Genomic DNA, 27,223 nt, shown 5'->3' with positions numbered 1-27,223 from the left:
AGTATATTACTGGCAGACTGTTAACAGCAATTATTTCAAGCTATCCGTCGCTGGCCTACCTGACACACAGTGTCCTTCCTACTGACTCCAACGCCTCTTCTTGACAAACTTGAATCCACGGACTGCACATCAGAAACATCTGCATCTGCAGTAGCGGAAGGGCTATCTACTTGCTTTCCAAAGCCTACCTACATGGAAAACATAACACTTTGTAAGAAAAATGAAAGAAAAATTTCCTTCAAGTGAGGTGCTATGAAAATCCTACCAAGATTTGCTCAAATAAACCTTGACACCTCTTTATTTTCCCTTTCTTTCTAAACCCCCTGGATACCATTTGCCTAATGTTTTGAGAGAAACAGTAGTTGAAATTTAAAAACACAGAAACTATGTTTGTTACATAAGAGATCAGCAAAATTAAGACACTTGTAAATTACAAGATAACCAAACTGATTCATTCACTGAGTATTTAAAAATTCCAGTCTCCCCAAATAAGTCAGGCAAAGCATTTTGTACATCTTGCAAAGCAAAAGAGAGCAAGGTGCCCCAAGCCTTGAAAATACTTACCTGCAGGTCACTCAGTCCTCTGGAATCGGAGTCAGAGGTGTCTCTGTACGCTGAGCTAGTCATTTCTACATCAGTTGAGGCGCGACTCCTTTTCTTTAGAGGTTTACAGGAATCTGAAATCTCGCTGGCACCTTAATACAACATACCGAAATTAATCCTAAAATAGTGCTTAAGGTTTGTTGTTTTCATTTTTGTTTGTGGGAGATTATTTCTTTCCCCAAACTCATCTGTAGTGTGGAAAAAGCACAGCTCTCTTTGTAACGCTGAAGTCACGAGTCAAAACTTCAGAAGCTTCTGACCTTCCTGATAGTGAGTGATTTAATTTACAACCGCTCTATTAAAACATTTAATTCAGTGCTCCTGCTCTAAAGCTATTTTCAGTCAACAGAGCCTAAGTTCCAAGCTAAAAACCAATTCTTTCAAAGCTACAGGACAGCCGATTGATTTGGAGCAATCCAAGGAACCATTCAATTTGGAGGGGGAAGACATAAAACCCAACACACTGTGTAGCTTACAAATATGGTCGCAGAGACATCTCCATCTTGTTTTTATTAGGGATGTGACAAATCTTTGATTTGTATTCGATTCGTACACGGATAGTGCCATTTTCCCCCGAATTTTGCAATTCAGTTGATTATTGCCCCCCGAATAAATTTTGGATGTTCATAATTGTTCATCTGAGACTTCCTTGGTGAAGTGGCATTTATTGTGACCATTAACAAGTGCTGCAGCACATCTACATATGTCATGCCATCTAGGAGGCACATTGCTGAGGGTTGTAATGGACAATCAATGTTCAAGTGCAGCCAAATCACGAAGAGCTGGATGAGAGGCCTCTATGTGGAATTTGTGCGGGAAGGAATAAATATGAAGAAAAAAAAAAAAAAGGCAGAGAATAGTGTGGAATTTTTTTAAAACTGTGTGTAATACAAATCCAGCCAAAACAATAGTGCAAAAAGTTACAAAGCAACAATCTCTTGGGCTAATGCAGTATAGGCTATACAGAAACAGCCACGATGAAATGTGCAGATCAGGCACGGTGAATACCAGGGAACCAAGGAGACGGTTAATATTTTAACCCACAGTTTGTGTTTTGGATTTTTTCCCCCAAAATTTCCATACAACAAACAGACATCTAGATCAGCCCAGCAAGCTATGGTGGAAGTGTGCAGTCCAGAAGAGACCATGGAGAAACAAGTCTCCTGAGGCCATGAAGATCCGCAACAGGCTGAGTGAGAGTAGCACTTGGAATATAGCCATGTTCTGTGGTGGAGGATGTGGGCCTCTTTAGACTGCTCAGATTACTGGAACCTTGTTATCACATCCCATTCTACAAGTTTTTTCACTGAATGTTTCCTTACATCTATAAATGAGGGTGCCTGCCCATGTTAACGCTGATTAAAAAACACAAGTACACAAATCTATCTCCTTCATTGCTGGTGTGTGGACCCAGAACACCACCACAAAGTATTTCCTTGGCCTAAAAGATCACTGGATTAACAAGGAGTTTTAACAGAGGAACAGGAGTGCTGTACTGAGAGGCTTTCGAAGGGAAAACACAGGTACCGCCATTTCCGATGAGTTTCTGAAAATGCTAGAAAAATGACAGACTGCCAAAGACAGCTGCCATGCTGTTCTCCATGATAACGGCACTAATATTAAAAAAAATAAGAGCCTTTAATGATTGTAATGTATACAGTTTGGGCTGTTTGGCAAAACCCTGCAGATGTGCATTAATGATGCTTTATTTAAAAACAAAAAAACAAAAAAACAAAAACAGTCCATGTTGAAATTGATCAGTGTAAGTTAAACGGTGGTTTTTAGGCTGGACCCATGATTTAAGCTGTACCCATCCAGCTCAGACCAAAAAAAAAAAATCATCTGAATGTTAAAGCAATTGTTCAGAGTCTTGAAGAAGAAACCAGGCAGGAAAATGCCAATAATGATGATTGGCGAAATCAAAATTGAAAACAAAGAAACTGTTTATCGAGCCGCCGACAAAGAAATCTTGCATGGAGACTCCAAGTCTGGAGTTTCTGGGATGAAATTGTACAGGAATCTCAGTCCACAGTTTCCTCAATCGCTGCGGAGACGGAGCTGTCACTGAATCTGACAGAGCCCTGCACTCCCCGGTCCGCCGACCCTGTGGAATGGTGGAAACACAACGCAATCAGGCCTCCTAATCTCGCAGCGATCGCGATGTCTTTTCTTGGAGCTCCGCCAAGCAGTGTTCCCTCCGAGAGGCTGTTCAGTTCTGCTGAGGATCTCCACGGAGACCATCGCTGCAGACTTCTCCCCGAGAATGCAGAGAGGCTGGTGTTTTTTTTTTTTTTTTTTAAATAATGCAATTTGCCCAGAGTAAACTACAGGTATCAAATACAGTTTGAATGATCTCACCAAAAACGCACGAATCATGCTATGGAGTTTGTACTGTAGTCAAATTGCACACAGAAAATACGGATATAAGTTTAAGGTTTCTTAAACTTTGTGCATATCTCAAATAAGATTTGCATAAGGTCATCTAATAATGGCCATAAATATGCTACAAATCATTTTAATTTAAAAAAAAAAAAAGATTTTACAGCACTGTCAAAATAAACGTGGCAAGATTTTTTTCAATCGGGTTGTCTTGTCTGATTTGTCATAGTCCATGTTTGACAAACATTAATAGCTACTATTCGGTATTCAGTCGAATACCAAAAAAAATGGATTCGTCACATCCCTAGTTTATAAACCAGTGAAACCCCAGAATCTTATGGAGAAAAGTTAGAAACAGTATCAAGTCTACATGGTGTTCTCCAATTTACCAAAACAAGTAAGACTTTACACATGGAGGTACAGAGTAAGATCAACTCTAAAACACACACACACACACATACACACACACCAGGAAATACTTCAATTTCACACAAATTTTTGACTGAAGAGCAACAACAGTGATTTACAGAGACAAACAAAAATACATGAAGTACAAATAAGTAATTCTTAAAAACTGGTTTTAATCAAGGAAATGCAAGGCAACATTATAATAACTCACCTTTCTGTAATCCAGTCTTCACTGTAGCCTGAGGAACCGTTTCAACCTGTTTGGATAGAAAAATATACCATTAACAAGGAATTTTTTCACTTTTAATTAACAGAGGGAAAAAAACAATACTTCCATCAATCTAAGTAATGATGAATGATTAATGTATCTGAAATCTGTACTCCGTCCCATCTTCTGGGTAAAGTTTCTCTGTTTCAAGGTCAGGGAGGGTTTAAATCCTAGTTGCCTATGCTGAATTCCAAGTGACAACATACAGCCACATGCTCTCTAGCAAAGACTTTTCCCACCATTCCCTTGGTATATGAAGAAAACAGGAATCCTTTCCTCAGTGTCTGGGAGGCAGGAGAGGGGTTGTTTCTGCAACCAGCCCCGATGTTGCTATAAACCCCTCCCACCCCAAAGACGTTAGGATAAATTTTTACTTACTATGATACTCAGGTTAATGTAACTCACGCCACTTTAAGACCCTTCCGCGCCTGCACTCACAGCTAAGTTGCTGGGAATCAGGACCCTCTCTGTAGAGAGTGCTACAGGGCTCCATACAGCTGGAAGCTCAATACTTTTGCTGCTAGTACAAACTTAAGAAAATAAGTTTGTGATATTGCAAAAGCACTTTCTTGAGTGTCTTATGAACAGTGTCTTGATCCTACATTAGGAGAGCGAGATCAGAAGTTATTCTGCCAATGTATATGTAAAACACGTGGTAATTTGAGGCTTGAACCATTGGAATTAAAGAAAGGATGCTGTTTGGAGGAATTCCTGTTTTAGCTATGAATTGAATTTTAGGTTTCTTTAAGATGTGGTGAGATATGCATGTTGAAACACATTTTGTAAATATTTAAGGATTGTTCTAAGCTTTTTAAAAAATTTTTTATTTTTTTTACAACAGGTAAAAAAAACATACAACAGAAGCGCTTTTATAAGATACAATTAGTAATACAAATATAAAATCTTCTAAACAGTCACTGATATTGTTCTACTACTAACTATAACATAGTGGCATTAACAATTTGTCCCACTTTTTATATTCATTCTGCTAATTAATTTTAAACTGACTGGTCACAGACTGAATTTGGGAACCAGCTGGAAAAATCACAACCTCATTTTGGTAATGAATGCTATAGATTTGCAAGAGCTTAGAAAGATTTTTTGGAATATAATTTCCTAAGTATGAAAGCTAATTATGGTAAATGAATGACAAATTAGTATATTATTTAAATTTTAGTTAAATGATCCTGGGAAATTTGTTTTACATGCTTGGAGATACAATCGAGCACCCACAAAATCACCTTTTAAGTTTGGAAGTTTAAATTGTGAAGGGAATAATTTGAATAGAAAAGTCCACACTTCCATATTAAGTGGTTTTAAAAATATAAAGCTTACTGGAACTAATACTATTCAGAATTCTTTTTGTTTAATAGCAGCTGTCTGGTCTATAAAAAATGGATATTCTTCCACTTTATAAAGTTAGGAAAAATTCTTATTGTGAGTTTAATTTCAAGGAATAATGGTTTCTAAAACTTTCTTTGAAAAGGTAATTTAATATGCATATTACTACATTGATTACACTGGTTTAATACCCTTGAGTCAAATGTCCCTCCTTTTTTGGTTTTTACTTATTAAACGGTGTTTCTGATAACTCAATCACAGGTGAGTGCCATTCCACTGGGAAAATAACATTCCAAAAAATCTGTGATACCAACAGAAAAACCAGATCATCTATGATTATCTGTGTCTTAAATATAACTCTCATAGTTAAATTAATCTGATTTGTTTAAAAAATAAAAATACATACCAGCAGCTTAAACAAAAAATCAAAATTTAAAGGACGGGGGGACTAAAAATCATGAAAACATGAAATCATTTTGTTCAGAACAGAAATTTCAAAATAAATGTGAGGAATTCTTTAAGAATCTTAAATCACTGGCTTCCCATCCCCTGAAGCCTGACTACTTTCTGTGAAAATGCTTGAAGCAGAATCACAGGGATGGCTGTATTAGAAATGGGCACTGGAACTCACTAGGACAGAAGCATAAGATAGTCTAGAAAAAGGAAACCCAGTTTGGGGAAAGTTTCTCTTTCTTTTAAGATACTATATAAGCCACAACATTTACAAATACAATGTTTTAACTCTCTACATGTAGGAAGCCAACCTGCTCCTTTTTGATCTTCTTCTTTGGCACAACCTCGGTAGATTTCTCTGATTCAGAACGAGTTCTAATCGATCTTCTCTGTTGCTTCTTCTCTACTGAGCCTAAGAGGTGATTTAAAGGAACAAACAAAAACTCATTTAAGGATGACTTGACATTCATTTAGTTAAGATTTGATCCAATTCCCTGCTTTTCTTATCCATTACTTTGTTTTGTAATTGTTTTGTTTTACTTTTGGTCTTTCAACTGTAAGTCACTAAAAATTCAATCTGTACTACATATTTTTCATTTTAACAAATGAATTAAATTAACCCTCTATGTAAAATGTTTAATGGTGTTTGGTGTACCTATATGAATTTTTGCTACTGTATATTATTAACAACAACAGGGGAAAAGGGCACAAAGATGTGGCCAAAACCAAATCATTAATTTGGATGCCAAGGGGCTTGTTAAGCTTTAGAAATAATGAGTCATCAAAAAATTTCCGGAACAAGTTAGCAAGGTTTTTCATGTTAAATAGTAAAACAGAAACTAACAGTATTTTTTAAACAGTAAAATTTTTTGGAAGTAAACAGAAAAAGGAAAATAACCTCACATGGACCCCACTCTGGACAGGATAAAACTTAGAATGAAGACCACAACTGGAAAGAATGCTAAGTCAGGAATGATTCATTCTCGAATCCTGAGAAGGAGTGATGCCTGCAGTGCAGCTGTTCTCCATCTTTTCAGTGCTTGGACCACCTGCATGGTCCTTCCTACATAATAATCACCATTCTACACCTTGCCAGGGGAGAAAGCTCTTATCAAAGCAGGAAGAAGCTACTTCAATAAAACCTTCCTCATTATCTTTATATTTTGTGGTTTCATTGTTCTTGTCTATGTGTAAATGGTTTCGTTCACCTTAGTTCAAAGCCAAAACAAAGAAGGATCCAACTATGTCTGTTTTGGGGAAGAAAGAGGTAGTCTGATACTAATGTATTGTTCCTGAGCTGTGTTAATTTCTAGCAGAAAAGTCACAAATGAAGGTGTTGGCTCCTTCCTTCATCCTCACTCTGCTACTTACACTGATGGAAACATTCACTAAGACAACAGATATCCTACCCTCACAGACACCTAAGTATCTCAGAAATCCAGACTTTAGTATAATCATCAATATTCAAGTACCTATCAGGAAAGAGAAAAATGAAAATAGAAATGCTTAAAACAAAATAGCTTCACTTGTTTTGAGGATGACAACATAACTGTTCCATTAAGTAGAGATGGTTATTTGATCTACTATCTTATAGAAAATAAAGCAACACGACTTCTTTTAATTGTTCTGAAAGCTACCGAAAAAACACAAAATCTACCATATTAAAACCACTAAAAAGTACTGCATTTCTGTCCTGAGAGAGAGGAGGGGACCGTATCTGGATAATAGTTTAGAAATCTACTATAAAGGCAAATACAATTCTTCAAATCACAGAAATTAGCAGTGCCACACACTCTATGCGCCCCCTAAATTTATTAGAAAAGGCTCGAGAATTCTGCCTAGTAGTTGACACCAACTGAGATGATGATACAACTGGTTTCTGAAGGGAGATCAAGTCTTTTCTCTCACTTTTCAACTACTGAAGTTATTTCTACAAGAAGCAAAATGGTCATTTAAAAAGGCAAAATATGCTCATCAACCACAGCTGGCAACCAAATTTAAACCAATGTCAAAGCTTTAGAGCCCTCATTAATTTACAACCTAAATACAGCACCTACCTAAAGAAGGAACTGCGCTTATTCCAGACATAAAGAATTAGAACTTCCCACTTACCTTTCACTTAAAAAAAATAAATTTATAGCAAAACTTTAATCTTACAGCGAAAAGACTACACAAAAAGAAAATGTTCCGGGGCGCCTGGGTGGCTCAGTGGGTTAAAGTCTCTGCCTTCGGCTCGGGTCATGATCCTCAGGGTCCTGGGATCAAGCCCCACATCGGGCTCTCTGCTCGGCAGGGAGCCTGCTTCCCTTTCTGTCTCTGTCTGCCTCTCTGCCTGCTTGTGATCTCTCTCTCGCTGTCAAATAAATAAATAAAATCTTTTTTTAAAAAGTGTAATTTTGGGGCGCCTGGGTGGCTCAGTGGATTAAGCCGCTGCCTTCGGCTCAGGTCATGATCTCAGTGTCCTGGGATCGAGCCCCGCATCGGGCTCTTTGCTCAGCGGGAGCCTGCTTCTCTCTCTCTCTCTCTCTCTGCCTGACTCTCCGCCTACTTGTGATCTCTCTCTCTCTGTCAAATAAATAAATAAAATCTTAAAAAAAAAAAAAAGTGTAATTTTAAAAAGTGTAATTACACTTTTTAAAAAAAGATTTTATTTATTCATTTGACAGAGAGAGACCACAAGTAGGCAGAGCAACAGACAAAGAGAGGGGGAAGCAGGCTCCCTGCTGAGCAGAGAGCCCGATGTGGGGCTCGATCCCAGGATCCCGGGATCACGACCTAAGCCGAAGGCAGAGGCTTAACCCACTGAGCCACCCAGGTGCCCCCAAAAGTGTAATATTTAAGATCAATCTAATATGAAGAGTTTACTTTCTCCCTAAATAGGAGAATGTAGATATTTAAATAGAGATCCCCCTAGGCTAAGTATAACACTTAAACCAGACAAATTACAACAGTTTAGTGTAAAGAAAGATAACAAAATTGATGTACCTGACTATGGAGAGCTGAGAACAAAAAATTCTTTAAATCTTCAAAGAAGGAACAAATGTTTTCAATTATGGTTAATTAATGCAAAATCTTTTAAGTCCACTTACTCATTTCTTTAACATCATAATTTCATTTTTTAATACAGTATTGTGAAATGATACAAGTTGCAAATCTGGTTCTGGACTTTGCTACTCTCTCCTTACTTTAACGCAGCTTCCCTTCCCAGTTCAAATTTGGATAAAGGCATAATGTTTTGCATGTCCCATCCAATATATGCCCCCATCTCCCCTGCTATCACCTCTCCCTATCTTGTAGCACCTCTTCACCTTTTTTTTTTCCTAAAGAAAAGCTAGCCCAAATTCTTTCCTGAACAATGACTGCTTTTATTTTAGCTCTTAAAATGGTAAGAATCTTACTCAAAGTTTCCCTTACGAAACTATTTGCCCCTTTGTGCCACTCAGTCATGATTGTGCCTGAGTTAGTACTGATTCAAGGCTACTACCTCAATTCTCAAGATTTTATTCCTTCTAGAAAATTATTTGGTCCTTTGATTTGATTCCAGATTTTTTTTTAAAAGAATAAGGTGAAACAAAGTCCTTTCTCCTAAACCAAGATTCTAAATGACCAAACCAGTTGACAATCTAACTCTTTTCTTGATGGCTGTAGGAAGCAGTAATACTGTTATATAAAACAAACCAACCAGAAACTCAGTTAAAAATAAGATACTTAGTATGTCAGTCCCTTAAAAAAAATTACTTTGACCATTCCAAAGGTACAACCTTACTAAATATAGGCATTTCTCTTTTAAACAAGAATAATACGGTTTGATTTTCTATTCGTGGTATCTGTTAATCAGAGAACAGAATTATAATAGGAGAGTTAGGCCCTAGTCCCCTACTTACTAACATCTACTACACCTAAAAAATAATAAAAAAAAGTATGGGCATCTGTCAATTAGTTTCTAATAAAAGATTAAGAATGAAATGGTAAGAAGGTGTTAATAGTGCTAGAAAAGTAAAGCTGTCATTTTCATGCAAAGAGAGATAACCAGATGGTGCATTTACTCAGCTGTGTACAGATTTCTTAACTATACTCTTTTAATTACAGAACCTTCTTATTAACTTAAACTCCTGTAGGAAAAATAACTTACTATGAATAAAGCTCCCTAGCCCCTATTCTTCCCTATTGAAATAAATGCTTTCATAACTTAATTTTTTTTAAATATAATCTGATTTTGATAACTAAAAGTTTCTTAGGAACGCAGCTACCATGTTATAGCAAAACAGAACTATGACCTCTTAAAATGGATCTATATACTCTTCATTCCTTACCCACCTGTAGGACCAGATGTTGCTTCAGGAGATGATATATTCTGAGTCGCCTTTTCATTTCTCTGGTTTGGTGTAGAAATTATAAGTCTTTCCTGTCCCCTGACACTTATTTCCGTTTTGTTACCAATTCCCTTTAAAATAAGGCAAATTAAAAATAGGTGATCACCAGGCAAATGGCATTAATTGGCTTACAAAGACAGCCCAAGATGGTCATGACTTGCTTGAATTTTACACACTCTTTGACTGTAGTTAATTTATCATCTTTGCCATTACCAGAGCAATTTTATTAAATCATCAGGATGTATTCTAAAATGTATAATGAGATTATGTGAGGGAAAAAAAAATGATTCCACATGAGGCATATCACTAAAAACTGAACCTGTATCACCTAGTTTTCTGTCAAAACCAAAATGTTTTCTTGTCTGAATAGTCTTTCCCTTTACCTCATCACAGGAAAATAACTTGAGTCATTTTCATTTGGTTAAGTACCTTACTACACAGATCAAAATGTCAGCATGTCTTTTATTTTTTTTTAAGATTTTTTAAAATAATTTTTTATAAACATATAATGTATTATTAGCCCCAGGGGTACAAGTCTGTGAATTGCCAGGTTTACACACTTCACAGCACTCACCATAGCACATGCCCTCCTCAGTGTTCATAACCCCACCACCCTCTCCCTACACCCCCGCCCCCCCCTGCAACCCTCAGTTTGTTTTGTGAGATTAAGAGTCTCTTATGGTTTGTCTCCCTCCCGATCCCATGTTGTTTCATTTATTCTTTTCCTGCCCCCCCCAAATTCCCCACGTTGCATCTCCACTTCCTCATATCAGGGAGATCATATGATAGTTGTCTTTCTCCAGTTGAAAATGTCAACATGTCTCAAAAGACAAGAATATAGGGGCGCCTGGGCGGCTGTCAGTTAAAGCAGCTGCCTTTGGCTCAAGTCATGATCCTGGGGTCCTAGGACTGAGCCCCGCATCAGACTCCCTGCTCAGCGGAGAGCCTGCTTCTCTGTCTACTTGTGCTCTGGCTGCTACTCTGCCTACTTGTGCTCTCTCTATAGCTCTCTGTCAAATAAAGAAATAAAATCTCAAAAAAAAAAAAAAAAAAAAAAAAGACAAGAATATCCTTAGATACAGAAATCTGACATTCATGATGACCAAAATGTGTACCCAATAAGCAATTTGGAGCAGATAGAAGGCAGCTATAATTACAGCTCGGTCTCATTTTAGGTATTTTAACACAATGAAATAAAGGAGTGGTTTGCAAATATATGCATTTTTAAGGTCTTCATTTTAAAAAGATCAGTTTGGGGATGCATGGGTGGCTCAGGCAGTTAAGACTCCAACTCTTGATTTTGGCTCAGGTCATGATCTCAGGGTCATGAGACTGAGTCCCCCACCGTCCCCCCACACTAGGTGGAGAGTCTGCCTGAGATTCTCCCTCTCCTCTGCCCCTGCCTGGGGACCCCTCATGTGTGGGGAGTGCTCTCTCTCTAATAAATAACTCTTTTTTAGAAACTTAAATAAATGAATAAATAAATAAATAAATAAATAAATAAATAAAAAGACAGCTTTATCCCCAATTTCATTTAAATAGCACTCTTTGGAGCACGGTGACAAAGTTTGATTTGTATATCCAAATGCAGATAAAAACTAGCTTCGAGAATGAAGCCAATTTGCATTAAAAATAAGTAGCAAGGGGGTGCCTGGGTGGCTCAGTGGGTTAAGCCACTGCCTTCGGCTCGGGTCATGATCTCACGGTCCTGGGATCGAGCCCCGCATCGGGCTCTCTGCTCAGCAGGGAGCCTGCTTCCTCCTCCCTCTCTGCCTGCCTCTCTGCCTACTTGTGATCTCTGTCTGTCAAATAAGTAAGTAAAATCTTTAAAAATAAATAAATAAATAAGTAGCAAGGTATTCCTTTGCTATTCCAAGCTGTCAACAGAACCAAGTGGAGACTGTAACTTAAGTCTTTCCAAGTAGTTTAGTCTTACTGAAATTAGTTGAACCTACAGTCAGAAACAAATTAACAGAGAATCCTTATAGTTCTCTCTAGTAAAATATTATCACTTGAGCACCGGGTGTCATATGTCAGTGTTCAATCACTAAATTCTACATCTGAAACTAATATTACACTGTATGTTACATACCTGGAATTTAGATAAAAACTTGGAAAAATACAGCACTGATGAGGCATACTTATATTTAATTATTTTCAGGTGCATATGACAATGTTAGGAAATAAGCAGAGAAAAAAAGGACACACCCATGAGGTGCCACTAAATTGAATTCACAAGTCTACAACTGTGGTAAGGGTTTGGAGGATAGTGAAGAGGTATACGGAATAAACATTACAAATGTTATCACACAATTTTAAAGTCTAAAAGCTAAAATACAAGTGTCCTAAATGGAGGTTCTGAGCTGGCTAATGGAGGTATTCAATTTGAAGAGGTATTTTTACCCATTACCTACGCTATCACCACAGTTAATTGTTACAGAACAAACACAGTTCTGGAATTTCTCTAAAACGCATTAGCTCTCCCAAGCCAACATGAGCCTAACAAAATTGCTGGTGCAACCAAACAGATTAACAGGTATAATTATTACAGTGGTAAATTCAGATAACTGAGAAAAATAATGTAATAAGCAGCACCCTTTGTGGCTAAGAAAAACTAACTACACAAACTAGAAACAGGCAAAGTGCCAAGTTTTTTTGCACAACTTTAGGGAGCTAAGCTCAATTTTGGCTGCACAGCTCAAGATTAATCTAGTACAGATGGGATATTACAAAAGAGGGGGGAAAACGAAGGAAAACACAGTCTTTCTACCTTTTTTGCCCCTTTAGACACAGTAAACTAACCGTACATTTCAAATGCAGCGGTAAAAGGGCATTTAAATTATGACCTTGTGTTGTTTATGAGGTTTCTTTTTAAATACCAAGGTTGAAGACTTATTAATATTCCCCCAAAACACCCATGAAGAAAGGAGGTACCTTTGTCGAATAAACAAACTGATCGATAAATTTCCCATCTCCTGTAGCATTCTGAAGAGCAAACACTTGTTCAATCTTCACAACTGGAGACATGTTACACTTCTGCAAATCCAGGCTCCCTTTGTGCATTGTAATGGAAGCTGGTAAAGATTTCCTCGCGGCGGCCGTTTTCCAGGCTATTTTAACAGGAGGTGGTTCTTCCTCTTCCACGCTAGTGTGCCGCCTCTGGCTCTGTCTCCGAATTTCAGTACTTGAGAGTGAGGGGGCCACTTCACCTGCATTGGTCTGTTCCGGCTGAGTATTCAGCACTGACCTTGGTCTTCGGGTTTTCTTAACTTCAGCTTTGGAGGCAACATTCTTCTTTGCTTGGGACAAAGCCTCCTCAGGCTGTTTATCAATATAGATAAAAGTATACTGTTCTATTCTTTCCTCTCGAGTCATTTTTAGTGCCTTCTCTGCATGGGCAATACCAATGTCCCACTGAGCACGTTCTCTCTGAGGTCGGGGTTTCCGAATCTAAAAAAAGACCCAGGCAGATAAAAGACAGGTATTATTCGATACATTTCAATCTAATTGGTACATTTATACCAATATGTATTTCCCACATGATCCTGACATCTTTCCAGGTAACATAAATCAATATATTCAGGTTCTTCAGTCAAATACATGAAATGTTCTAACTCCCTAACTTTGATAAGTCAGTACTACTATCAGATGACATGCAGGTCTACTCTCTTTCATATTTCCTTTTCTGTTGACCACTCTTCTGGACAAGTTCCTCAAAGAGGGAGCCGTCCCTTCTCACATTACATTCATAAAAAGCTAGCAATGAGGGAAAGGGAAGAGAGATTGCAGAACGATTACTTTCAGTGGTCAATGAAACACTAACATTAAAAATGACACCCTAAGACTCTGGGGTACTACAGAGATCACAACAAAGCAAATGGCGGAGTCAGTATTTGAAGCTGTGCTGATAGTTTGTACCATAATGCAAAGAGGAACAGAATGCAGAGAAAGAAGAGAGCCCAGAGGAACAAATGAAAGTTGATAAGACATTGGAAAGAAAGAATGTATGAGAGAAAAAATAAACCCGAACCAGTTTCCATAGGTCTCCTTCACTGTTGCTCAGAAGACTTTGAGTTGCCAAGACAGATAAGAAAACTTTGAATGAAAGTATGCGAGATGACCAAAGCCATCAGGAATTATCTAGGGCGTTAGACTGAGGTAGCCCAAAATAAGCTAATGAAACTATGAGAAGAGATGGTATATGTGAAATGCTGATTTATAAATCTGTAAAATGTTGTCTGATAAAATTAATCAAAATCCTGTGTGATCAAATTTAGCTTTTAAAGAGTAAAAATATGACAAATTTCTGAATCACAAGAGACCACCCTAAAATTAGTTAAGTTTAAAAATGTCAACCAGATAGGTAATCAGGAGTTGCTGTCATAATTCTAAAATATCCCCCACCACAAACATATTTCTTGGTTCCATCACTAAGTGTATCCTTGGTTGAACAAGTTACTTAAGCTGTCTGTGCCTAGTTTCATCTGCAGAAATAGGAATAATGGCATCTATCCCACTTAAGTTGTTATAAAGATTAAATGAATTAATATACACAAAATGCTTAAAACAGTGCCTGTCTCATATTAGGTGCTCACTAAATATTTTAGAAACTTCACTTTCACAAAACAAATTTTACTAGATAAGAATAAAGGGAATCATATAAAGATAATGAAATAGGAGAAAGAATAGAACTCCCTAGCAAAATCCGCGTTTCACTAGCAGCTACTAGTCTTATGTACACTAATTCAATTCAAAAATAGAATCCAATACTGTATTAAGCAGAGTTCAAGTTTTTAATAGTATTTTAATGTTGTTTATATGAAATACAAAACCTACTGGCATACAATACATTATTAAAACTTAACTTAGGGGGGCGTCTGGGTGGCTCAGTGGCTTAAAGACTCTGCCTTCAGCTCAGGTCATGATCCCAGGGTCCTGGGATGGAGCCCCGCATCGGGCTTTCTGCTCGGCAGAGACCCTGCTTCCCCCTCTCTCTGTCTGCCTCTCTGCCTACTTGTGATCTCTCTTTCTGTCAAATAAATAAATAAAATCTTTTAAATACATACATACATACATACATACAGCTGAACTTAGGTTAAAATAACATCATTCTAGCAACTCTCTAAATTCAAGTAATTCAAGTATGGAAACTTGTACTAAATTAAGTCCTCTAAAAACCATATTCAATTGGTAATGTTAGTATGTTGTCAGATACCTTTTGTTTCTCAGAGTGATTGCTGGCTTGTTTGGTTGCTTCAGCCAATAATTCTTCATACTGTTTATGACCTTTGTACTCTCGTACTCGCTTTTCATGAACCCATGCCCTCTCCGGCTGGTTGCTAAAAAACTGGACGTGATATTCCCGGGCACCTGAAAGCAAAAATTCTTATTAACCATTTCAGAATATAAGCATCCACATATACTCTGCCAAAAAGAGGAACCTATGCCAGCTTCCCTGGCATCACTCCTATTAAAACTCGTACGCTTTGGATTGTCCAAAGACATAATCCAACACCTGCCAATTACACAACTAATAGTTACTGTAAAAAAAATCACTCCCAAATGATTAAAATTTGTCCAGCAAGTTTTAAGAGAAAGAAAATCAGAAATTCTGCTAATTATCAGATTTGTTACCTTGGTTACACAACTTATTTTTCCTTGTCTCAAACCTTTTTATAAACAAATCTGGGAATAAATAATTTTTTCTTCAAAAAGTGTGTAACAGGGGAGTCTGGGTGGCTTAATCGGTTAACTGTCTACCTTTGGCCTCAGAGTCCTGGGATCAAGCCCTTGTTCAGCAGGGAGTCTGCTTCTCTCTCTCTGTCCACCCACCCCTCACCCCTGCTCCCTAGCGCGTGGGTGCTCGTGTCTGTGCTCCCTCTCTCTCAAATATAATCTTTAAAAAATATTTATAACATATTTTCTTGGACTTTAAAAGTGCTAGTCAAATTGCTTTTCTGACTGTATAAAAGTGGGCTATACAGCCTCAAGGGTGGAGAAGAGGGCACGGACTCTTTCAGGGATCCTGTGAGGTCAAAACTGTCTTCACAATAATACCAAGATGCTACTGTCTTTTCAGTGTGGTAGCATTTGCACTTAATACTGCAAGAACAATGGTAAGACTGCTGGGATGTTAGCACAAATAAAGACAGTGAGTGACACCAAACTATACTAGTCTCACATTCTAGTTACAGAGAAGAGTAAGCATTTAGAAACTATGATAATTTGACATTATCATGACATTAGGCACATGATCAGGGATCTTATACAACCACACACTGGCAGTTAAAACAAAAAGCCGCTTTTGGGGCGCCTGGGTGGCTCAGTGGGTTAAGCCGCTGCCTTCGGCTCAGGTCATGATCTCAGGGTCCTGGGATCGAGTCCCGCATCAGGCTCTCTGCTCGGCAGGGAGCCTGCTTCCTCCTCTCTCTCTCTCTGCCTGCCTCTCTGCCTACTTGTGATCTCTCTCTGTCAAATAAATAAATAAAATCTTAAAAAACAAAACAAAACAAAAAACAAAAAGCCGCTTTTATTTAATGTCCTTGATGAAGTGGTAAAATGATTAATTTCACTAAATTTCAACCTCTGGACACTATCTTTTTAATATTCTGCATGTTGAAATGGGAGGTATGCATAAAGCACTTTTGTTTACTGAAGGGTGACAGTTATCTTGATGAAAAGTACTTATATGACTGATTGAGCTGCAAGATCACTGGTCACTTTTTCATCATTTTTTTTTTTTTTAAAGATTTTATTTATTTATTTGACAGAGAGAGATCACAAGTAGGCAGAGAGGCAGGCAGAGAGAGAGAGAGGAGGAAGCAGGCTCCCTGCTGAGCAGAGAGCCCGATGCGGGACTCGATCCCAGGACCCTGAGATCATGACCCGAACCAAAGGCAGCGGCTTAACCCACTGAGCCACCCAGGCGCCCACTTTTTCATCATTTTTACTGGAAAGAACGACTGACAGAAAAACTATGGTTACTTGAACTTGAGCATTTGGCAGGTATTTCCTTTAAAACAAACAAAGCAAGTTTGCTATTTCAATGAAATCAACTGACAGTATTTGTTGCCAATGACAAAATTTGATCTTTCAAGCAAATATTAGAATTTTGGAAAACCTGGGTCTTCCAACTTCCCAATAATAAAAGAATTTTCTTTTTTTTTTTTTTTTTTTTTTAAAGGTTTTATTTATTCATTTGACAGACAGAGATCACAAGTAGGCAGAGAGGCAGGCAGAGAGAGAGAGGAGGAAGCAGGCTCCCTGCTGAGCAGAGAGCCCGATGCGGGACTCGATCCCAGGACCCTGAGATCATGACCTGAGCCGAAGGCAGCGGCTCAACCCACTGAGCCACCCAGGCGCCCTAGAATTTTCTGATGAAATAACTGGTCATACAAACTAATGTAATTTTAAAAATATCTATAAAAGGGGCGCCTGGGTGGCTTAGTCGTCAAGCATCTGCCTTTGGTTCAGGTCATGATCCCAGGGTTCTGGGGTTGAGCCCCGCATCAGGCTCACTGCTTGGCAGGAAGCCTGCTTCTCTCTCTCCCATTCCCCCTGCTTATGTTCTCTCTCTCACTGTATCTCTGTCAAATAAATAAATAAAATCTAAATATATATATATATATATATATATATATATGTATGTATATATACACACACACATATAAACACACATATATATATAAATATAAATGGGGGGGGTGGGCCCCCCCCAGGTGGCCAGTTGATTAAGTACCCAACTCTTGATTTCAGCTAAGGTCATGTCATGATCTCAGGATGGTGAGATCAGAGCCTTGATTAAGATTATCTCTTCCTGGGCACCTGGGTGGCTCAGTGGGTTAAGCCACTGCCTTCGGCTCAGGTCATGATCTCGGGGTCCTGGGATCGAGTCCCAAATCGGGCTCTCTGCTCGGCAGGGAGCCTGCTTCCTCCTCTCTCTCTGCCTGCCTCTATGCCTACTTGTGATCTCTCTCTGTCAAATAAATAAATAAAATCTTTAAAAAAAAAAAAAAAAAAAGATTATCTCTTCCTCTCCTCCTCCCCCTGGCTCCTATGCACACTCTCAATCTAAAGAAAAAAGATCTATAGAAGAATGTGTCAACATTTGGAAGATACATCTCATTTATTAAAGCCAGTATTTTTTATTTTTAAAAAAATTTTTAAAGTTTTATTTATTTATTTATTTATTTGAGAGAGGGAAAGAGAAAAGGGAGTGGGACTGCATGGGGAGAGGGAGTAGAGGGGGAGGGGAGACAAGCATACTCTGTGCTTAGTGTAGAAGCCCATGGGAAGGCAGGGGTCAATCCCAGGACCCTAAGATTATGACCTGAGCGAAAGTCAGACAATTAACCAACTGAGCCACCCAGGTACCCCAAACCACTATTTTTTAAATGGCCAATATGTAAAGTTATCAAATCATGAAAGGTAAAAGATTCATTCAAAGTGCAAGACAGAACCAAAGGAGTCCAATGTAACAAAGTACAAAAAGGTTATGGATATGATTTCAGATTCCATATTCCAACTAACCCACCACTTGTTGAGTTTTGGTGTAGTATCAAAGAAATATATACACATTACCTAAAAAGTCTATTAAAATACAGTATCCCTTTTCAACTACTCATCTGTCTGAGGTCAGATTATCTTCATATAGTTAAACCAAAATAAGAAATTTTAACAGATTGAATGTAGAAGCAGATACAAGAATCTAGTATCTAGCCAGTCATTAAAGAGATTTGCAATGATGTAAAATGATATTACTCTTCTCAATATTTTTGAGAAAGTATTTTTCATAAAAATACAATGACATATAATTTTTAAATGAATTAGTAAATTTTTAATTTACAAATTTATTTTTAAATTTTCTTAGCTTTAATTTCCAAATTAAAATAAATAGTAATAGATACAACCCATGTAAACAAAAGATTTTTAGAGTCATCAGACTGTAAGAGTGTAAGGGGTGATGGGACCAAAAAATCTGAGAACTGCTGTTCTAGAACAGTGCTACTCTCCAAGTGTGGTTCCCAGAACAAGCCAGTCTGTGACAAAATAAACACAGAAGATAAGCATTTAGAAACTATGATAATTTGATGTTGTCATGACATTTAGGCACATGACCAGGGATCTTATATTATATTTTTTTGCTGGGGGGGAGGGGCCTTTCCTTTTTGTAATAGTTACTTTTAATATATTTTACGTTAAGTATTGGTCCATTTGTTTTAAGAAACAAACAAAAACTGGTTTTTTCCATACAAAGTTTGAAAAACACAACTCTACAGAAAATGTCTCAGGTTAATAGAGTACTGTATAACTGGACTTAGTGAATCCAATTCAGGTAGGCAGAGAAAAATAATAAGCAGATCTTGACTAGAAAAATACAGGTATAAGCTTAAGTTGAACTCAGTTATCTGAAATCGACTGTATCTTGTATTTGAAATTTTTAAAATTTTGTTAGACATTAATGGGAGATTACCTAAGAAGTATTTTGAAACCAGATTAAAATTTCTTATGTAATATAGCCTATAAGAGAGAAATACACTCACAATTCAATTTCCATATAATCTGAGAAGGAAGAGCTAAGCACAAATTTAAATATAATTAATCAAAGAAGGTTTATCAAAAGTCCAAGGGTTTTTAGAGACAAAAAAAGAAGGGGCGCCTAGGTGGCTCAGTCTTGAAGCGTCTGCCTTCAGCTCAGGTCATGATCCCAGGGTCCCAGGACTGAGCCCCCCATTGGGCTCTCTGCTCGGTGGGAAGCCTGCTTCTCCCTCTCCCACTTCCCCTGCTTGTGTTTCCTCTCTCACTGTGTCTCTTTCCGTCAAGTAAATAAATAAAATCTCTTTCTCTCTCTATATATAGCATACATATGAGATATATATATATATATATATATATATATATATATATATATATATCTCCTAAACTAATACGTGAGTTTGGAAAATAGGGTAGTGGGTACAGGTAACAAGGTTAAAAGAACATAGGGCATAATCTGTTTTCAAAATCAGTTAGTTATTCAGAATCAGTTTAAATTATAGTTAAAAACATGAAAACAGGGGCGCCTGGGTGGCTCAGTGGGTTAAGCCGCTGCCTTCGGCTCAGGTCATGATCTCGGGGTCCTGGGATCGAGCCCCGCATCGGGCTCTCTGCTCAGCGGGGAGCCTGCTTCCTCCTCTCTCTCTCTGCCTGCCTCTCTGCCTACTTGTGATCTCTCTCTCTGTCAAATAAATAAATAAAAATCTTTAAAAAAAAAAAAAAATGAAAACAAAAACACAGATGATGCAATCTCATTTTAATCTTTATTTTCAACTTCTTCCTCTATTACAACATTAGTACAGATGAAACAAATCAAACAATCTGCCTCTTTGTTATTATCACTTTATTTCCTGCTGGCCAAAGAACTATGAATGAAATAAAAACCTAAAGACCTGAAAAAATGAGACTGGCAAATCTGTCTTTGAATAATAGGCTGAATTCCAAAAGAAAAATGCAGAGGAAATATTTTCTTTAAAAATTTATTTATTTTAGAAAGAGAGCGGGAGAGAGAGCCCATACATGTATGTACATAAGTGGGGGAGGGACAGAGGTAGAAAATCTCAAGCAGATGCCTAGCTGAGTGTGGAGCCCTCCAGGGGGCTTAATCCCTTGACCCTGAGGATTATGACCTGAGCTGAAATCTCCAGTCAGATGCTCAAATGACTGAGCCAGCTGGGTGCCCCAGAAATGTTTTTATTTAAGAAAAATAATATGAAGGTAAAACCATCTAGTTTCAAACTTTAAAAAAAAAAAAGTTAGGAATAGAAGTTCCAAGAGGGGGCGCCTGAGTGGCTCAGTGGATTAAGCCTCTGCCTTCGGCTCCGGTCGTGATCCCAGGGTCCTGGGATTGAGGTCCGCTCCACGCTCTCTGCTCAGCAGGAGCCTGCTTCCCCCCTCTCTCTCTGAGTGCCTCTCTGCCTACTTGTGATCGCTCTCTGTCAAATAAGTAAATAAAATCTTAAAAAAAAAAAAAAAAGAAGTGACAATAGGTAAAGATGTGGTATACACATGCACACACACATACACACATAGTGGAATATTACTCAGTCATCAAAAAATGAAGTCTTGCCATTTGTAATGATGTGGATGGAACTAGAGAGTATTAAGCTAAGCAAAGTAAGTCAATCAGAGAAAGACAATTGTATGATTTAACTCATATGTGAATCTAAGAAACAAAACAGGGAGCATAAGGAAAGGGAGGGAAAAATAAAACAAGATGAAATCAGATAGGGAGCCAAACTCTAAGAAAACCGTAAGAAACAGACTGAGGGTTGCAAGAGGAGAGGGAGGAGAGAGATGGGGTAACTGGGTGATAGACATTAAGGAGAGCAAGGGGTGTAATGAGCACTGGGTGTTACATGCAACTGACGAGTCATTGAACTCAACCTCTGAAACTAGTAATACACTATCTTAATCAATTGAGCTTAAATAAAATAAATAAAAAATAAAAATTTCATTAGGTATAATGATATCATTTAAAACTTTCAGTAAAAATCTTTACTATCCTATCTATTAATTACAATATACATGAAGAAAAATAATGACTCTCAAATATTTCTTTTTTAGAGGAAGAGAGAGCAAGTGTGAGCACAGAGCAGAGAGAGAATCTTAACCAGACTGCATCCCCAGCACAGAGCCCGACACAGGGCTCAATCTCACAACCCTAAGATCATGACTTGATTTGATTAGATTAATTCCTAAATGTAAATACTTTTTTTGAAATACAGATGCAGCACAAATTGTGCTCTCACTTGTACCACCCAAAAAAGCTGTAATTAGGTTTTCATGTAGTAATTAAATGTGAAATTATATAATCTAAAAATCATGCTTTTCTAAGGAGAGAGAATTGAAGAGCCACAACTCTCACATGATAGAATACCTCAGATTGCTGGAGAGACCCAGATAGGTACATGGATTATTTTATTAAAGAAGGCTTTGCCCTAACAGACACCTGAAAAGATGCTCATCATCTCTGATCACCAGGAAAATGCAAATCAAAACTATAACACCAATCAGAATGTCTAAAATTAACCATATAGGAACAATAGGTGTTGACAAGGATGTGGGATTACACTGCTGGTGGGCATGCAAACGGGTGCAGCCACTATGGAAAACAGTATGGAGTATCCTCAAAAAGTTAAAAACAGAACTACCTTACGATCCAGCAATTGCACTACTGGGTATTTACCCAAAGAATACAAAAATAGTAATGTAAAAGGATACATGTACCCTTATGTTTATAGCAGCATTGTTTACGATAGCCAAGATACGGAAGCAGCCCAAGTGTCCTATCAAACTAGTAAATAAAGAAGATGTGATACACACACACACACACACGCACATGCACACACGCACACACACAGGGAATATTACTCAGCCATAAAAAGAATGAAATCTTGCCATTTGCAACAACACGGACGGAGCTAGAGAGTATAATGCTAAGTCAGTTAGATATCATATGATTTCACTCATACATGGAATTTAACAAACAAAACAAGCAAAGGGAAGAAATAAGAGAGAGACAAACTCTTGATTATAGAAAACAGACTGATGGTTACCAGAGGGGAGGTAGGTGGGGGAATGGGTTAAATAGGTGATGCGGATTAAGGAGTGCCCTTGTGATGAGCACAGGGTGATGTATGGAAGTGCTGAATTACTACATTATACAGCTGAAACTGAAAGAACACTGTATGTTACCTGGAATTAAAATTAAATAAGGCTTGATCCTTTGGAAAATCTCCCACTCATAGAATCATAGATTATTAAACCTGCAAGATACTTCAGAGGTTACTGAATCCAACACCCTTAATAATAAGTAATAAATCAAACAACTAGGACTGCCTTCCCCCAACCTTGATAAATTATAACTAGGTGAATTCATTGTTTTCTTTTTAATATATAGTATGTTTAAGAGTGGGGGTTATGGAATAAGGTCTCTCTGAAACTATTTACTTATTCAAAACATAAAGATAATAATACTACCTACTTTGTAGTGTTGCTGCTATGTGGACTGCATATCTAAGATATATAAGATAAAATATTTAAGAGAATTGCTTAATTCAGATATATAAGATAAAATATATAAGAGAATTGCTTAATACAGTGCCTTGCACGAAAGTTGATATTCAACAATGCTGGGTTTTTGTTGTTGTTGTTTTCACTTCTGCCCCACTGATGTTTCCAGTTACCCAATCTTGAATCAGCAGGGTATAATGACAGATAACTGCTTTCTATACCAGGGCATATTACTGGCTATGAAGCACAAAAGTTACAGATATGGCTGATTCTGTCACAAATCTGACTTGCAAGACTTATGTAGACACTTTTTTTCTTCATAACAGTGAACAGGGAGCAAGACAGAAAGTTTAAAGTAAAAGAAAAAAGAAATAGGCACAAAGCTGTCACAAACAAGAAGAAATTAAACACATAACAGGTGAGTTCATGAAGCAAATATCCAGAAATAAATTCCAAGCTCAAACCTTCCCCTAACTAAGCAAGTCCTTTCCAAATGCTAGAATATCAGAAATCTAATACACATGTTTTAGATAAACCCATGGAAAAGAATAGAGAATAGTTAGAAAACATCCTTCCCCAACATGTATTAATATTCCTAAGGTAGGATTCTATAGATTCAAGCCATACGTCTATGTCGTATTGAATGTATAAAGATGTCTCAGCAAATTTGCAGATTCAAAAACGGAGTGGAGGGAAAAAGCATCTTGAAAATTTTATCAGGATGAAAAGCACTTGTGTGGGTAAAAAGTACCACTCAAAGGAGTCAATGATGAAATAACATGTAAAACAAAAGCATGGCCCAAATGCCTACTAAGCTCTATAAGACATCTTATTATTTACCCAACTGCTTTCTCTCTTTTGGAATTCACATGAGATGTCAGTCAGATAAAGGTTTTTAAAGAAGTATAGAAGAAACTATAAAACAAATGTAGGGTATTGTTTTTTTTAAGATTTTATTTATTTATTTGACAGACAGAGATCACAAGTAGGCAGAGAGGAAGGCAGAGAGCGGAGGAAGCAGGCTCCCTGCTGAGCAGAGAGCCCGATGTGGGGCTCGATCCCAAGACCTTGAGATCATGACTTGAGCCGAAGGCAGAGGCTTTACCTCACTGAGCCACCCAGGCGCCCCACAAATGTAGGGTGTTATAAGGGAAAACAAGGACCATTATCAGTTGTAGAGACTTTCTGCCCATTAAGATGACCATGACTAAATCACTGGTTATTAAAACTGATATCTTCTGGTGTCAGATTATATGCATATTCTTTTTTTTAAAAAGATTTATTTATTTACCTTAGAGAGAGAGAGAAGGAGCATGAGTGGGGGGAAGGGCAGAGGGAGCGAACCCTCAAGCAGACTCCCCACTAAACACGCACCTAAGGCAGCCTCAGTCCCATGACCCATGAGACCCTGAGCTGAAACGAAGAGTTACACGCATAACTAGTTGAGCTAACAGGGTGCCCCTTATGTGCATATCCTTACAGTCATATACAACATTTAATATTCAATTTTTCCCCTAACCTTTAATATCTATTTGTGCCTTTACTTACCTCTTGTGTTAATTTTGGTATGAACCTCGAGCTGGGGATCACTTGAAACCATGCAAGGCCACCAAGGATAGGTTCCCACCTTAGACCAAACAAGATCGCCAACCTGGAACTTAACACCAGCCGACGCTTCTGTTGTTGGAACAGAAGATAATACTGGCTGAACCTATAGGAAAAGGTCATAAAACTTCATCAGCAGAGAAAATTTTAAAAAAAGAAAAGAAAGAAACTATGAACAAAGTAAATTAAACATGCTCACCATGTAAAATTTATCTTCAATTATACTTGCCCTAATACTTAACCATAACTAGCAAAAAGGAAGAGAAAGAAAATAATAAGCCCCACTCCAAATACTGAAAATAGGACTGATATTTCTGATGTCTTATTACTGATAAGGCATCTTTTTTTTTTTTTTTTTTTTTTTTTTTTTTTTTAAAGATTTTATTTATTTATTTGACAGGCAGAGATCACAAGTAGGCAGAGAGGCAGGCAGAGAGAGAGGAGGAAGCAGGCTCCCTGCTGAGCAGAGAGCCTGATGCGGGGCTCGATCCCAGGACCCTGAGATCATGACCCGAGCCGAAGGCAGCGGCTTAACCCACTGAGCCACCCAGGCGCCCCAACTGATAAGGCATCTTGAGAATTCACATAATCCATTAAAAAATGGTCGGGAGCCTGGGTGGCTCAGTGGGTTAAAATGCTGCCTTCGGCTCAGGTCATGATCCCAGGGTCCTGGGATCGAGCCCCGCATCGGGCTCTCTGCTCAGCGGGGAGCCTGCTTCCTCCCCTCTCTCTGCCTGCCTCTCTGCCTGCTTGTCATCTCTCTCTGTCAAATAAATAAATAAAAAATCTTAAAAAAAAAAAATGGTCATAAAAATATTTTTGTAGTTTTGTATGGTGACAGACAGTAACTACACTTATTTCAGCGGACATTTTGCAATGCATATACATATCAAATCAATATTTTGTATACCCGAAACTAATATAATGATATATGTCAATTATATTTCAATAAGAAAAAGTGGTCATAGCTTTGAAAAGAAAAATAATTCACTGAAAGTATCTACCTCTTAAACCAGCTCCAAGATTTATTTCAGTATAGTTTCTGAAATCCAGAAGTATGGAACTGTAATAATACCTATGGTATGTGTTACAATATAACCCCCCTGCTTTACCTCCTTACCCCATCCCTGGTTAGACAGTATTCAATACAGCAACTCACCGGGGGGTCCTCTTTTAGTACTGGCTCTTCTCTTGGTTTTTCGGACACAGTGTCAACCCTCTCATTTGGTCTCTAGGTGAAAAGGTATAGATAAAAAGAAGAAAATGGCAGCCAACCAAAGAACAGTGACATACACAAAAAGAATCAAAACTAAATAGGAAAGAGAATAAAGGACATTTATTAATTGAATAACGTAGGTAATAAGAACACAACTGCTGCAGTACATGATGCTATGTCTTAAATTCATGTTCCATTCCACACCATAGCTATATCTCTCATTTCTTATTACTTTTTAAAACTTATGTGTTGATTGTTGTTGCTATTGTTTTTTAACCTAACAGGGTGCAGAAAAATGAGCACTCTCAGACGGCTAGTAAGATGTAACTTGGAATTTTTCAGGAGAGCAATGTGGCATGTATGAAAAACCTTAAATTTACAGACTCTGATCCAGCAAATCCACTTCTAAATGTATATGTATACTGAAAAGCATTGAGAGGTATAAATACACAAAAAGATATGCACACTAGTCCTATTTATAAGAGCAAATACTAGAAAACAATCTAGATGTCCAGTAATTTAAATTAGCCTAGTAAGTTATAGTATAACAAGACAGTGAAATAACATACATTTTAAAATGACATGGGAGGGGTGCCTGGCTGGCTTAAATGGTAGAGCGTGCAACTCTTGATCTCAGGTTTGTGAGTTCAAGTGCCACACTGGGTGCAGAGATAACTGAAAAATAAAATCTTTTGAAAAAAATAAATAAATAAAATGACATAGGAAAATAACAATATAATGTTATTTGAAAAGAAAAAACTGCAAAGCAGTTTGTATAATATGATTCCAATCTTGGAAAAATAATTTTTTTAATTTATTTTTTAAATTTTATTTATTTATTTGACAGAGAGAGGAGAAAGAGGCTCCCTGCTGAGCAGGGAGCCCAATGTAGGGCTCAATCCCAAGACCCTGGGATCATGACCTGAGTTGAAGGCAGATATGCTTAACCCACTGAGCCATCTAGGCACCCCAAAATAATTTTTTTTTAATGTGTACAGAAAGAAAAATTAGAATACTACCAGGTGATGGAAAAGTGATTGTTTTGATGTGCCTTTCTGTTATTTGTCAAATTGTCTATGATAAACATTACTTTTCCAATCATAAAACCCACACATATATTACTTAAAAATTAATTTCTACAACCCTTTGGGAAGGCTACTTAGAAGTATCTATCAAAATTCAAAATATATCATTCTTCAATTAGGCAATTATATTTTAAGAAATTACAGAAAACAAAAGGAGAACATCTAAGCAGAAGATGGTTAAGTATAGCATTATTTCATGCCAGTAATCTACATGTCTATCAACATCTTCCAACTTTTCATTTTAAAATAGCCCATACATGCCTTAAGAGGTATTTGATACATTTTATACCAGAATGATAAAAGAAGTTATCTTTGGGGAATGAGGTTAGGGAAATGGTGAAGGAAGAGCTATATTTTTGTATTACATGTATTTCCTGTAAAAAGCAGATCACTTTTGTAATTTAAAAGATTTTTTAAAGACTTTTCACTTGTCAAAGAACAG

The 27,223-nt window shown here is 37.5% G+C and overlaps 1 protein-coding gene across 7 annotated transcripts in view; it reads right to left on the bottom strand.

Annotated features, from left to right (window-relative positions):
- NSD3 (nuclear receptor binding SET domain protein 3) overlaps positions 1-27,223 on the bottom strand; it is a 121,686-nt gene that overhangs the window by 38,841 nt on the left and 55,622 nt on the right. For 6 of the 7 annotated variants that reach the window (XM_032329043.1, XM_032329042.1, XM_032329045.1 and 3 more), the window contains 9 exons: positions 25,640-25,711; positions 24,424-24,586; positions 15,041-15,195; positions 12,760-13,275; positions 9,770-9,896; positions 5,764-5,864; positions 3,602-3,647; positions 565-695; positions 60-188 (listed from right to left, as the gene is read on the bottom strand). In XM_032329043.1, coding sequence (XP_032184934.1) covers positions 60-188; positions 565-695; positions 3,602-3,647; positions 5,764-5,864; positions 9,770-9,896; positions 12,760-13,275; positions 15,041-15,195; positions 24,424-24,586; positions 25,640-25,711 — 1,440 coding nt within the window. Of the gene's footprint in view, positions 1-59; positions 189-564; positions 696-1,468; positions 2,708-3,601; positions 3,648-5,763; positions 5,865-9,769; positions 9,897-12,759; positions 13,276-15,040; positions 15,196-24,423; positions 24,587-25,639; positions 25,712-27,223 lie in introns of those variants that run through there. The other variant, XM_032329048.1, reaches the window with a different exon arrangement.

Source organism: Mustela erminea, chromosome 21, assembly GCF_009829155.1.
Source record: "Mustela erminea isolate mMusErm1 chromosome 21, mMusErm1.Pri, whole genome shotgun sequence".
Taxonomy (NCBI): domain Eukaryota; kingdom Metazoa; phylum Chordata; class Mammalia; order Carnivora; family Mustelidae; genus Mustela; species Mustela erminea.
The sequence above is the reverse complement of the archived record's forward strand: the minus strand, read 5'-3'. Positions and strand labels throughout refer to the sequence as shown.